The 15,000-nt window shown below is 45.4% G+C and overlaps 2 protein-coding genes and 2 pseudogenes across 9 annotated transcripts in view; 2 read left to right on the top strand and 2 right to left on the bottom strand.

The window, feature by feature from the left end:
- The window catches only part of LOC129376573 (ephrin type-B receptor 4b-like), a 13,647-nt pseudogene extending 13,349 nt beyond the window's left edge, over window positions 1–298 (bottom strand).
- A 1,482-nt stretch (window positions 299–1,780) lies between these two features.
- Window positions 1,781–4,210, bottom strand: LOC129376732 (proteasome subunit beta type-6-like; annotated as a pseudogene).
- LOC129376733 (uncharacterized) lies at window positions 3,591–8,190 on the top strand. 7 transcript variants are annotated; one of them, XM_055056312.1, is made up of 6 exons: window positions 3,662–3,684; window positions 4,817–4,915; window positions 5,044–5,114; window positions 5,185–5,300; window positions 5,524–5,544; window positions 7,756–8,190. In XM_055056312.1, exons 2-6 carry the CDS (start codon window positions 4,817–4,819, stop codon window positions 7,998–8,000), a joined length of 552 nt encoding a protein of 183 aa, XP_054912287.1. In that variant the 5' UTR covers window positions 3,662–3,684; the 3' UTR covers window positions 8,001–8,190. The 7 variants fall into 7 exon arrangements, with proteins under 7 accessions (XP_054912292.1, XP_054912287.1, XP_054912286.1 ...); XM_055056311.1 differs by lacking the exon at window positions 5,524–5,544 and adding an exon at window positions 5,605–5,630 and having other exon boundaries at window positions 3,663–3,684; window positions 5,185–5,295; XM_055056314.1 differs by lacking the exons at window positions 3,662–3,684; window positions 5,524–5,544 and adding exons at window positions 4,318–4,447; window positions 5,605–5,630 and having other exon boundaries at window positions 5,185–5,295.
- Window positions 8,191–9,599: 1,409 nt separating this feature from the next.
- Window positions 9,600–15,000, top strand: part of LOC129376633 (uncharacterized) — a 20,123-nt gene continuing 14,722 nt past the window's right edge. The window contains exons 1-5 of one of the 2 annotated variants that reach the window (XM_055056221.1): window positions 9,600–9,616; window positions 9,709–9,971; window positions 10,044–10,105; window positions 10,611–10,709; window positions 10,856–10,894. In XM_055056221.1, the coding sequence (XP_054912196.1) occupies window positions 10,073–10,105; window positions 10,611–10,709; window positions 10,856–10,894 (171 nt within the window). In that variant the 5' untranslated portion in view covers window positions 9,600–9,616; window positions 9,709–9,971; window positions 10,044–10,072. Of the gene's footprint in view, window positions 9,617–9,708; window positions 9,972–10,043; window positions 10,106–10,610; window positions 10,710–10,855; window positions 10,895–15,000 lie in introns of those variants that run through there. The other variant, XM_055056223.1, reaches the window with a different exon arrangement.

Genomic DNA, 15,000 nt, shown 5'->3' on the forward strand with positions numbered 1-15,000 from the left:
CAGCAGGACCAGCAGCCCGCGGGGAGCGGCGCGGCCCCGGCCTCTCTCCGCCCGCTGGCCGCACTCCATGGCTCCCCGCTGGAAGTCCCGGTCCAGAGCGGCTCGGCCCGGAGCGGCTCGGTCCGTCCTACGGGTCCGCGGTCCGGGAGGTCAGCTGGGCTCCTGGAGGCCCGGTCCTGCCCGCCTCATTGGGCTCCGCCGGTCCGGCAGCGGCGGGAAAAGTCCGCACAGGACGAGTGAAATGCTGGAGAGAAACTTTTCAAGATGGAGGCTGAGAGGCTCCGTCATCCGGCTCCCTCCATCCCGCTCGGTCTCGCTCTCCTCCGGGGAACCGCGGGGCTGAGGCGGCACCGGAGCCCAGAGGTCCGGGGCGGAGAGGAGTCGGTGGGTCGGCTGGAGGACAAAGAAACTTTTCCAGATGGAAATCCGCTCCGAAAGGCTCCAAAGTTCCCCAGTATTCCAGTTGCTCCAGCGGTTTCCAGTTTCCAGAAAAACTTCAGACAAAGCTAAAAGTTTTCAGACCCACCTTCACGTGAAGCCCCGCCCACAAAATGCCCGATGACGGTCTGTGATTGGCTAAGCAGCCTGTTGGCCTGTAAAGGGGCGGGCTTAACTGTCACCGATACGCTATCCAGGAATGTGGAGGTGCCGGTCTGCGCATGACCGTTAGGAAAATAAAATTCATTATTTTAAAAAATAAAACAAATCTAATGAATAATGAATGAAGTTGAAAACATTTAAAATATTTAATTAATACTAAAAAAGTAAAATCGCAGGGAGAAATCAACTTCAATCCATCACTGACACATTCTCTAATATTTTATAGTCAAAGTAAAACAGAACAGAATGAGCTCTGTGTAGTCGGTTCTTCAGGTGAGTGACGTCACACCTGAAGAGCTGCGATTATCTTCATCTGTTTAGTAATAACATGTTTCAGGGTAAAACATGACGGAAACGTCAGTCAGGTCAGATTATTCTGAATTATTTCTCTTTATTCTGCTTCATATGATTTAACGCTTAGTTTTTATGTTATCTCGGTGAAAAGAAGATTTTTTTATGAGCCAATACAGATCCTGGAGTTCTGGATGTTCTCAGGAGTCCTATCATCAGTTCTGGTTCTGCTGGTTCTGTTTCCCTCAGGATCTTCACCTTCAGTCTCATGAACTCCTGGAACAAAAGTTTCCTCCTCCTGTGGGGACAATGGAGCGGATCAGATGTCCTCTCTTTGTTGGCTGAGGTGAGAAGAGGCCAAGAGGACAAGCACCGGTTGAGACAGGTGCCAGGTGGAAGCTCCGCCCCTCCTCTGGCCGTCTGGTGGTGGAGAAACTCAGCTGGTTCAAAAACACCAAATCAGAACATATGAAGGTTTAGAGCAACTGGAAGAGTTTAATGCCTGAGAAAGAACCAAGTAAAGAACCGCTAGACTGGAGGAGGAACTGGACCTCAGGTACATGAGAAGCTGGCTCCCCCTGCTGGAGTCTAAATGAACTGCAGCATGTTAGACTGGCTCCCCCTGCTGGAGTCTGAGGGAACTGCAGCATGTTAGACTGGCTCCCCCTGCTGGAGTCTAAATGAACTGCAGCATGTTAGACTGGCTCCCCCTGCTGGAGTCTGAGGGAACTGCAGCATGTTAGACTGGCTCCCCCTGCTGGAGTCTGAGGGAACTGCAGCATGTTAGACTGGCTCCCCTTGCTGGAGTCTGAGGGATTATGCATTAGCATAATATTGATTATGCATTAGCATAATATTGATCAGGACAAACTGAGTGCAGACAGCTGAGTAACAGACTGAAACCTTTATTAACACATGTAACAGGAACAGAGACAGTGCGGCGCTCAGTGAGTGGAGAACCGGGGCAGCTGGTCTCCCAGAATGACCCGCCGCTCCACGCCGTCCTCAGAGATGGAGGCCAGCCTGATGACGCCGCCGCTGGAGCCGTCCCTCTCCATGGCCAGACAGAGCTGCAACACACACACAGTGAGATCCGGAGGACTCCAGCTCCCAGCATGCCCTGCAGCAGCCTCACCTGAGGCTGTCAGCTCCAGACACTGGTCCTTGTTCAGGCCCGGTTTGTAGTTGGAGTCCATGAAGCCGTAGACGTAGGTGCTGCCGCTGCCGCCCACCGCCACGGGCTGACGGACCAGCATCCCTCCAATGGGAACGCAGTACACCTAGGGACAGAACCGGGTCAGAACCAGGTCAGACTGGGTCAAAACCGGGTCAGGGACATGGGACCCCGGGCAATATTCCCTCTAACTGTTCATGTGTCTGGGCACACGGAGCTTCCTGAACATACTGAGGTCCACTGTGGACATCATCAGTGGACACGGTGCAGGGCGTGGCCATGAACAAATATTATAAACCTGGGATCATAGAAGTCACATGGTTTATTAAAAGAATCAAATTACATCAGCAATTTTCATGTGTTTGCTTTTAATTGAAGTGATTTGCTGAATTAAATTGAAAAAAAGAAAACATTGATGTTCATGAGATGCATGTTATAAGAGTCCTGCTTTATTAATGAGACCTTTCAGACATAAATATTAAAATATTCACATTTTGCAAAATGAAATGTTTTCTGTAGCTTGTGATACAGAATAAATTATTGTAAAATATTTAATTACAGATTTTTCTTCTCACTTCTCCAGTGGTTGTTCACTTTCTGCTTCTTGCTTTATGTTCTTGAATTCAGCATATTGACTATTAATGGCTTCCATAATCTGTGGGTGAAGTTTATGTTATTGGTCCAAACTGATGTCTGAGCTCAATGTCCAGTTTACATTGGACTTTATTTTATGCGCTGCATAGATTCTCTAGTGCAGAGAATATGTGAGCAGAGCGCGATTGGACAGGCGCAGCTTAGAGGGAACGTTGCCCCCCAGGTGTCCCTGCGATCCCACCTGTCCTCCCTTCCTGCGGTCCCAGCCGGCCACCAGGATCCCGGCCATCAGCTCTCCCGGTACCGGTAGCAGCTGGCCCGGAACAGGTTGGCCGCTGTCTCCACCAGGGGGGGCTCGTCCAGCTCCACGCTGTGGGGGGCAGAGGGACAGAGGGGCAGGAGGACAGAGGGACAGGGGGACAGAGGGGCAGGGGGCCAGGGGGTAGGGGGACAGTCAGACCTTCACCATCAGAACCACACGGCGCTCACGGACCCGGTCTGGTACCTGTGGAAGCCCAGCTGGTAGGAAACAACCTCAGCGATGGCCTGAGTGTCTGCAGCCGATCCAACCTGAAACACACAGAGACCAACTAGAACCTGAACTGGAAACCAGAACCAGAACCCGGCTGTCCTCCTGCAGCGGCACCAGCACCGACCTGCAGCAGTAGATCCTGTCGTGGATTCGGGTCAGTTTATCTGTCACTCTGTTGGCGATGTAAGCCCTGAGAGAGAGAGAGAGAGACAGGTGAGTCTACCTGGGGACAGGTAACCATGGTGACCTCCCAGGTGTCCTCACCCTGTGGTGGTCCGGGAGTCGGCTCCAATCACCACTCCTCCATCGTACTCCACCGCCATGATGGTGGTCTGAAACACACACAGTAAGGTTCTGTTCAGCAGATCTCAACTGGTTCTGGTCGGCTTCACTGGGTCAGTTAATTATCGGACAACCCGTCAAACCACAGGGACGCATAAAGGAGATGTCCGATAATAGCAGCTTCAACTGGCGACCGCTTGCAGCCACTAAGGTGCGTTTTACAACAGAGAAGTCCTGCGCCAATTATCGGACTGAGTGGATGTTTTTAAGTTACTGTTAAACACATTTCATTTTGCCAGCTCATTATCGGACACATGAGCTTTAAAACACGTTTTGTCCGGCAATAGAAACAGGAGCATTAGCCTTTTATTTCTATTGGAATAAAAGAACCACTGAGCGGGTCAGAGCGGTTCGAAACTTTATTTAATGTTAACTTTATTAACAATTATCAGTTCTGAACTTTATTTAACTTTCTAATCTTTAATCAAGCTAACGTTAGCCACAGCTAGCTGCAGCATATCTGCTGTCTCATTCCGACACATTCTGACTTAACATTTCTCCACCAAGAGCCGAACCGACCCGAATGCAGTCCACTCTGGTCCCGCCAGCCCCGCACCTACCCCGGTGCTGACTTCCTCCCTGCTCCAGTCCGGAACCAGGTCGATTTTAGAAGAAATCTGATGCCCGAAGATCGGCATCATAGACGCTGCGGCCGCCATTTTTTTACTCTTAGTTCAACTCTGAATAAAGGAGGAGGTGTCCGTTAATACCGCCGGGATTTAATTCATTTTACGCAGGCACTGAACTGGACATCTCTGAAGTGAAAACAGTGATTAACATTTCACTATCTACAATATACTGTCTGATTAAAAACGCAACTAAATACAATAAAATAATTTAAAAACTGTAACTGTGAATCCGGCATGTAAGCGAACAGCTACACAGTGAGGTCCTGACGGACACAGGAAAAGAAGGTAAACAGTTCCCGATGCAAATAGTCAGATTGTTGTTGTTTTAATGTTTATTCTTTAGTTTTTTCCCAATACTTAGTCTCAGGATCTCTCTAACTGTACGTGTCTGTAAGTTTAATGTGTATTCTGGGCTTTAATTAGTTTCTTTGGCTTTTAAACTCCATCTGACCGCAGTCGTGAACCAGACTCCATTTTAAAAACTTTACATTTTCATTTCAACATTTAAAACTTTGAAGACGCGGTAGAAAAGCACTGCAATAAATATTGTAAATATGGAGAAGCAGATCGCTTATCCGGCATAGCTTAAGTTATTGTCACTATTTATTAACATGATTTATTGATTATTGATTGATTGGTTGCTCTGTGCTTCAGATGACGGTTCATAATCTGTACATATTTGACCGGAATGGAAGCTGCTTGTTTTATAATGAGTGGAACCGGAAGAAGCAGGCGGGGATCTCTAAGGATGAGGTGACGTCACACAGCAACAAACTAATAAACAACCAGCATTAACCAGTCAGTAACTAGTCAGTGTGTGTGTGTGTGTGTGTGTGTGTGTGTGTGTGTGTGTGTGTGTGTGTGTGTGTGTGTGTCTGCAGGAGTTCAAGCTGATGTACGGGATGCTGTTCTCCATTAGGTCTTTTGTCAGCAAGATGTCTCCTCAGGACATGTATCCTTCATTAGCTGCCTGGTTGCCATGTTACCAATGTGTCCTCCTGTGGTCCTTAGCGCATCCCCAGGAAGGACGGCTTCCTGTCCTTCCAGACCAGTAAGTACCGCCTCCATTACTACGAGACGGCCAGCGGCCTGAAGTTCGTCATGAACACGGACCTGTCAGAGCAACGCCAGGGACACGCTGCAGCACATCACAGCAACGTACGAGCAACGTACACACACACACACACACACACACACACACACACACGCTGCAGCACATCTACAGCAACGTACCACACACACACACTGCAGCACATCTACAGCAACGTACGACACACACACACACACACACACACACGCTGCAGCACATCTACAGCAACGTACCACACACACACACACACACACACACACACACACACACACTGCAGCACATCTACAGCAACCTACGACACACACACACACTGCAGCACATCTACAGCAACGTACGACACACACACACACACACACGCTGCAGCACATCTACAGCAACCTACCACACACACACACACACACACACACACACACACACACACACACACACACACACACACACGTATGTCTTCCTGTCTACATCAGGACTTTCCCTCCGTTGCTGTTTCATTTCTACGGCCCAATCCTCACATGAACCTTAAACTCTTTTCCAAACTTCAGAACCCAAAAAACAGGCCCTGGTCCCGGGTTGTGGGCCCCATAAGGACCAATTGGACCTCACAGTGTAGCAAAACAAGGCTACACACAAACATAGCCCGGTTCTGGTTCTGGACGAGAATCAGGTTTTAGTCTTTCTGGGTTCTAAATAGATGCACCGATGCATTCACTTCCAATATGGTCCAATATCTGGGGTATCGGCTGATATTGATCCGATACCGATAAATAGTGATAAATTGACTTTAAACATTTAAATTGAACATTTGTTCAAATGTTGCAAAGACACAAAAATTCTCTTCTCCAACATAAAGTATAAAATTTATCTACACATTTCTATCAATGGTATTTATGTATTGTTATTTAAATAACTTTAATTTAAATAAAGTTAATAGTTGAAGTAAAGCTTTAGAATCAGGCTAAAGGTAAAAAACAAACAGCAGCGTCAGTCCCTCCATTAACAGCATGAAGCCATTCAGGAGCCGAATTGTTCCTGAACGTCTCATCAATGCTCATCTATGATTTCCTCAAATAAACATAAATCAATAACGAACATGTTGGACGAAGTTTTTTCACCTTGAAACAAAACCTGACATAATTATTTATTTAGGTGTGTAGAAGCAGTTGGTCAGCGCTGTGGATTCGTTAACATGCAGTGGATCTGTTAGCATGCATTAGCATGCATCCATTAGAATGCTGTGGGTCTCTTAGCATGCAGTAGATCCGTTAGCATGCTGTAGATCCGTTAGCATGCTGTGAATCCGTTAGCATGCTGTAGATCCGTTAGCATGTTGTGGATCCATTAGCATGCAGTAGATACGTTAGCATGCTGTAGATCCGTTAGCGTGCTGTAGATCCGTTAGCATGCTGTAGACCCGTTAGCATGCTGTAGATCCGTTAGCGTGCTGTAGATCCGTTAGTATGCTGTAGACCCGTTAGCATGCTGTAGATCCGTTAGCGTGCTGTAGATCCGTTAGCGTGCTGTAGATCCATTAGCATGCTGTAGATCCGTTAGCATGCTGTAGATCCGTTAGCATGCTGTAGATCCGTTAGCATGCTGTAGATGCGTTAGCATGCTGTAGACCCGTTAGCATGCTGTAGACCCGTTAGCATGCTGTAGATCCGTTAGCGTGCTGTAGATCCGTTAGCATGCTGTAGATCCGTTAGCATGCTGTAGATCCGTTAGCATGCTGTAGACCCGTTAGCATGCTGTAGACCGTTAGCATGCTGTAGATCCGTTAGCATGCTGTAGACCCGTTAGCGTGTTGTGGATCTGTTAGCATGCTGTGGATCAGAATCATGATCTGAAAAAATAAAAATTCAACAGCTCAGCCTGAGAAACTGAAATATTCCTTCAGACATTAATTCATTCCTGGCTTGTTTTGTTTCTTCATGGTGGCTGTTATCACTGCTAACTGTTAGCATGAGTCATGTGATCAGGCTAATTAGCCATGTGCTAACTTCAAACTAATAATAAATCAAGCTGTGAATGACCAGTAAAGGGTCCATAACATTGACAGCAGGAGGCGCTTTTAGGACAGGAAACTCATCAAGGGTAAAGGTAAAATTTAACTTTTCGAGATACTTAAATTTATCTCATTGTGTTTGAATCAGTGCAGAAATATAGAGGATATATCTGTATCAATCAATCAATCAGGTTTATTAGTGCAGTGCATTTCGCCTCATAGATCTTTACATCATAGAAACACAAAAAACATAGATATGAATTTATCTGATACGCTATGAACATAGAAATAAAACAACTGGGCTTTTATTGTGGCGGGGCACCAGAGCAAAAAGTATAGAACTAGACCGACTAGATCTGCCTTATGGATCAGCACACTCACTGATCCTGATATAGAAAAGTTTTTCTATGCTGGGACCAATGCAGATATCAGAACGGTTCTGATGTCGGGTCCAAAATGGTCCTGGTTCTGGTCCAGGTTCTGACCGACCCGTCTGTATTGCAGCTCTATGTGGACCTGGTGGTGAAGAACCCTCTGGTTCCGTCCGGCCAGCCTCTGGACAGCGACCTGTTCGGAACCAGACTGGACTCCTTCATCCGCTCCCTGCCGTACTACAGCCCGCGGGCCGCCTGACCGGTTCTGGTTCTGACCCGTACTACAGCCGCCTGACCGGTTCTGGTTCTGACCCGTACTACAGCCGCCTGACCGGTTCTGGTTCTGACCCGTACTACAGCCCGCGGGCCGCCTGACCGGTTCTGGTTCTGACCCGACTCCTGACCCACTTCTCTCTGTCCTTCAGAACCAGAATCGCTCCATGGTCAGAACAGTCTGCATTTGGACCTGAACACTGGATGGAGCAGAACCGGGTCAGCAGAACCGGGTCGGACTTGCTGTATTTATTGAGTTGTTCTGTGTTTAATAAAGAGATGTTGGACCGGTCCAGTTGGTTCTGTGGTTCTTGATCCGTTAACTGTTGCAAAGACACAAAAATCCTCTTCTGCAACATAAAATATAAAATTTATCCACACATTTCTATCAATGGTATTTAGAATCTCTGAGGTCCAATCTGAGCAGAACCGGGCCAGAGTCCAACTGGGCTGAGCAGAACCGATTACAGTCTTCTGATGATTGGTGGTTCTGACCCAACAGAACGTTTAACATCTGGAGCAGTCCTTGGTTCTGTTCTGGTTCTGGTGGAGATAAGGTCCAGACCAACCCCCCTGGTTCTGGTAAAAGGACCGGATCCATGACGATGATCCGGATCAGTGGAACCGGATCCCTCCAGATGTTCAGCTTCTGACCCAATCCCAAACAGAACCCTGACCCAAACAGATCGGTTCTGTTCTGACTGGGCCGCAGAACTCTGATCCTCCATATCTACTTCCTTAAGAAAATTTAAAAAACTGGTGTTTTATAAGATAATTTATCTTTTATGGTTCCAGTAATGTTGAAATTAGTAGTAAATAATAAAGACTTTGTGCTATTCTGATTTAGTAATGTGATTATATTAGTTGTGTTACCACCCCACACCACTAGAGGCAGTATCAGGCCAGAAAAGACGTGACAAAGGAGCAGATTTATAAGTTCACAGAAAGCTACAGAATCTGTTAAAAACTGTAAGATGCTTAAGTAAATAAAAGAGAGAAGTTTAAATAAAAGCTGAGAGTGAAAATCCTTCCTAAAGGTGAAAATTTATCAGATATCAAAAGAAAATATAAACCGGAGACATGAATAATATAGGAAATAGCGCCCCCTACACTTACGGAGTGCAATGATCCATTTCCATATAAGGTCTGAGGTTGACAGTAGTTGTAGCGTCCCGGTTGAATGGATGGTCTCTCAAACTGATGGTTCACAACGTTTATTGAATGCCTTTTTATGTGAACACACCGTAAGAGCTACAGAACATACAAATAAAATACATTAATAACTCAAACAGTGTTGTTTTCACATTTTACTTTAACATATAAATTCTTTTTCTTACATTCTGTAATTAAACCTTCTGTCATGAAATAAAGCGCGACATATTAACTATTAACTGATAATTAATGAATATTCGTGCCGTATAATAGTCATGGTCATTTACAGTAGTCCCGCCCCTTCCTGTTACCTGCAGCAGGTGTTCTTCCCCAGAAGTTAGAGAAGTTACTGGAACCAGTTTTTCATCAAGAATCAGTTCTGTAACTGGTTCTGTAACTGGTTCTGCAACTGGTTCTGTAACTGGTTCTGTAACTGGTCCGTATCCGGTCCAGGTGTGTCCAGCCTCAGGTGAACCGTCCCATCATTACCGGTTCTGGTTCCAGTCTGGTTCACATCCAGTTTGGTACCAGAGGTTTACCAGAACCGGACCGGGTCGGTCTGCTCGGTGGGTGGAGGACAAAGTTCTGACCCGGAATGGGGCGGTTCTGGAGTTATATCAGGAATGTTCTGATGACAGGTTCCTGCGGTTCCCCTCAGACATGAAGCAACACCAGAACCAGAACCGGGCCATAAATCAGCCTGTCGTTGAGGTCGATGGGCTGGAGGAGGGGGGCGGAACCGCGGGTCACATGACCACAGCCCACTTCCTGTTCAGGACAATAAGAGACCAGAACCAGCAGACCCAGTCAGGACAGAACCAGAACCCGTCCATCGACTCGGAGCAGCTGCTTTTGGATCGGACCAGGATGTGGACGTGTTTGATCCTCCTGAGCCTGCTGGATCAGAACCAGGCTGCTCCTGTAAGACTGGACCTGATGAAGGGTTCTATCAGAACCGGTCCGGATCAGTGACCCATGTTTGTCTTTGAACAGCTTCCTGGGAAACATGGAGACTGGTTCTGATGGTTCTGCAGCAGCAAGCGGCCCAAACTGCGGTAAGACTTTAGGTTCTGATGGGAATTGGACACTGGTTCTGGTCCAGATCTGGAGTTTTAAGGCCCAGAAGAATTCAACTGGACCAAAAGGCTTCAGGATCATGTGAGGAGAGAACCGGACCTTAGAATGGATGGGTCAGAACCAGGTCAGACTGGTTCCACTGTGGTTCTGGTGGTTTTGATGGTTCTGATGGTTCTGGTGGTTCTGGTGGTCCGTCTCCACATGTTCTACTCTGATTAAACATTTAGTCAGAACCACGGGTTTGCCCCTGGTAACCAGGAGAACCGGTCCGCCTTGGATCAGAACCAGTCCACCTTGGATCAGAACCGGTCCACCTTGGATCAGAACCGGTCCACCTTGGATCAGAACCGCTCCACCTTGGATCTCTGTTGGTGACTTCATGTCTCTGAAGTCCAGCTGAGTCAAAGAACCAGAACCGTTAGCCGACCCAATCCAGTCCAGAACCAGATGACCCATCGCGGTTCTGCTGGGTTCTGTCTGCAGGTCACTGCAGCGCCGGACCCTCAGCAGAGGACGTCGTCCTCATCTTCATCCTCCTCATCTTCATCATCAGAATCCTCAATGTCCAGCCAGAGGCCCATGGTAAGAACCAGAACCAGAACCAACTACATTACCCATAATGCTCAACAGCAGGTCAACATGACCCAGTTACAGCAACAGGATGAAAGATCTACGATGAGGGAGATGCTTCACTACCAGCAATAAATTAATGTTGAATATTTTCACAGACATTTCAACTGTTGAAGGAAAGAGAGCAGGAGGACAAGGTAACACACACACACACACACTCTAACACACACACACTATAACACACACAATAACACACACACACACACACTGTAACACACACACACAATAACACACACACACTCACACACTATAACACACACACTCACACACTATAACACACACACACTCACACACTATAACACACACATGCACACACACTATAACACACACACACACTGTAACACACACACACACACACACTATAACACACACACACTCACACACTATAACACACACCACTCACACATTATAACACACACACACACACACACTATAACACACACACACACACACACTATAACACACACACACACTATAACACACACACACACACTATAACACACACACACACACTATAACACACACACACCATAATACACACACACACATGCACACACACACACACATGCACACACACACACTGTAACACACACACACACACTGTAACACACACACACACACACACAATAACACACACACTGTAACACACACACACACAATAACACCACACACTGTAACACACACACTGTAACACACACACACAATAACACACACACACACTGTAACACACACACACACACACACTGTAACACACACACACACAATAACACAAACACACAATAACACACACACACACTATAACACACACACACACAATAACACACACAATAACACACACACACACACACACACACACACAATAACACACACAACACACACACACACACACACACAATAACACACACACACACACACACACAATAACACACACACACACAATAACACACACACACACAATAACACACACACACTATAACACACACACACACTATAACACACACACACACACTATAACACACACACACACACACTATAACACACACACACACTATAACACACACACACACACACACACACACAATAACACACACACACACACTATAACACACACACACACACACTATAACACACACACTATAACACACACACACACACATGCACACACACTATAACACACACACACACACTATAACACACACACACACACACGCACACACACACACACTATAACACACACACAAACACACTATAACACACACACACACACACACTATAACACACACACACACACACACACACACAACAACACAGACACACAATAACACACACACCACACACAATAACACACACACACAATAACACACACACACAATAACACACACACACACTGTAACACACACACACACACACACACTGTAACACACACACACACACAATAACACACACACACACACACACAAACACACACACAATAACACACACACACACACACAATAACACACACACAATAACACACACACACACAATAACACACACCAATAACACACACACACAAATAACACACACAATAACACACACACAATAACACACACACATAACACACACACACACACAATAACACACACACACAATACACACACACAATAACACACACACACACTGTAACACACACACAACAATAACACACACACACAATAACACACACACACTATAACACACACACACACTACTAACACACACAATAACACACACACACACACACCACACACACAATAACACACACACACACACACACAATAACACACACACACACAATAACACACACACACACACAATAACACACACACACTATAACACACACACACACTATAACACACACACACACTATAACACACACACACTATAACACACACACACACACTATAACACACACACACAACACACACACACAATAACACACACACACACTGTAACACACACACACACACTATAACACCACACACAATAACACACACACACAATAACACACACACACACTGTAACACACACACACACACACACTGTAACACACACACACACAATAACACAAACACACACACACAAACACACACACAATAACACACACACACACACACAATAACACACACACACAATAACACACACACAATAACACACCACACAATAACACACACACAATAACACACACACAATAACACACACACACACACAATAACACACACACACAATAACACACACACACAATAACACACACACACACTGTAACACACACACACACAATAACACACACACACAATAACACACACACACTATAACACACACACACACACAATAACACACACAATAACACACACACACACGCACACACACAATAACACACACACACACACACACAATAACACACACACACAATAACCACACACACACACACAATAACACACACCACTATAACACACACACACTATAACACACACACACACTATAACACACACACACACACAATAACACACACACACACAATAACACACACACACACAATAACACACACACACTATAACACACACACACACACACAATAACACACACACACAATAACACACACACACACACACAATAACACACACACACTATAACACACACACACTATAACACACACACACAATAACACACACACACACACACACACTATAACACACACTATAACACACACACTATAACACACACACACACAATACACACACACACACACACACTATAACACACACACACACACACTATAACACACACACACACACACACTATAACACACACACACACACACACTATAACACACACACTATAACACACACACACACACTATAACACACACACACACACTATAACACACACACACTATAACACACACACACACACACCATAACACACACACACACACGCACACACACACACACTATAACACACACACACACACACTATAACACACACACACACACTATAACACACACACACACACACACTATAACACACACACACACACTATAACACACACACACACTATAACACACACACACACACACGCACACACACACACACTATAACACACACACGCACACACACAATAACACACACACACAATAACACACACACACACACTATAACACACACACACAATAACACACACACACACACTATAACACACACACACACAATAACACACACACACACACACTATAAACACACACACACAATAACACACACACACACACACTATAACACACACACACACAATAACACACACACACACTATAACACACACACACTATAACACACACACACACACTATAACACACACACACACACACTATAACACACACACACACTATAACACACACACACACACTATAACACACACACTATAACACACACACACACATGCACACACACTATAACACACACACACACACACTATAACACACACACACACGCACACACACACACACTATAACACACACACACACACTATAACACACACACACACTATAACACACACACACACACTATAACACACACACACTATAACACACACACACAATAACACACACACACTATAACACACACACACACACTATAACACACACACATGCACACACTATAACACACACACACACACACACACACACTATAACACACACACACACTATAACACACACACACACACGCACACACACACACTATAACACACACACACACACTATAACACACACACACACACAATATAACACACACACACACACACACACTATAACACACACACACATAACACACACACACACTGTAACACACACACACACAATAACACAAACACACACACACACAAACACACACACAATAACACACACACACACACACAATAACACACACACAATAACACACACACAATAACACACACACACACACACACAAAACACACACACACAATAACACACACACAATAACACACACACACACTGTAACACACACACACACAATAACACACACACACAATAACACACACACACACACTATAACACACACACACATAACACACACAATAACACACACACACACACACGCACACACACAATAACACACACACACACACACAATAACACACACACACTATAACACACACACACACTATAACACACACACACACTATAACACACACACACACACAATAACACAC

Source organism: Poeciliopsis prolifica, unplaced genomic scaffold (genome assembly GCF_027474105.1).
Source record: "Poeciliopsis prolifica strain line A6 unplaced genomic scaffold, Auburn_PproV2 SCAFFOLD044, whole genome shotgun sequence".
NCBI lineage: Eukaryota > Metazoa > Chordata > Actinopteri > Cyprinodontiformes > Poeciliidae > Poeciliopsis > Poeciliopsis prolifica.

Excerpts from the sequence above, each read along its gene's own strand:
- LOC129376733 (XM_055056312.1), top strand. The coding sequence starts at position 4,817 with ATGACGGTTCATAATCTGTACATATTTGACCGGAATGGAAGCTGCTTG. Across the intron at positions 5,115-5,184 it reads AAGATGTCTCCTCAGGACAT|GAAGGACGGCTTCCTGTCCT; the intron begins GTATCCTTCATT and ends GCGCATCCCCAG. Across the intron at positions 5,545-7,755 it reads TGCAGCACATCTACAGCAAC|CTCTATGTGGACCTGGTGGT; the intron begins CTACGACACACA and ends TCTGTATTGCAG.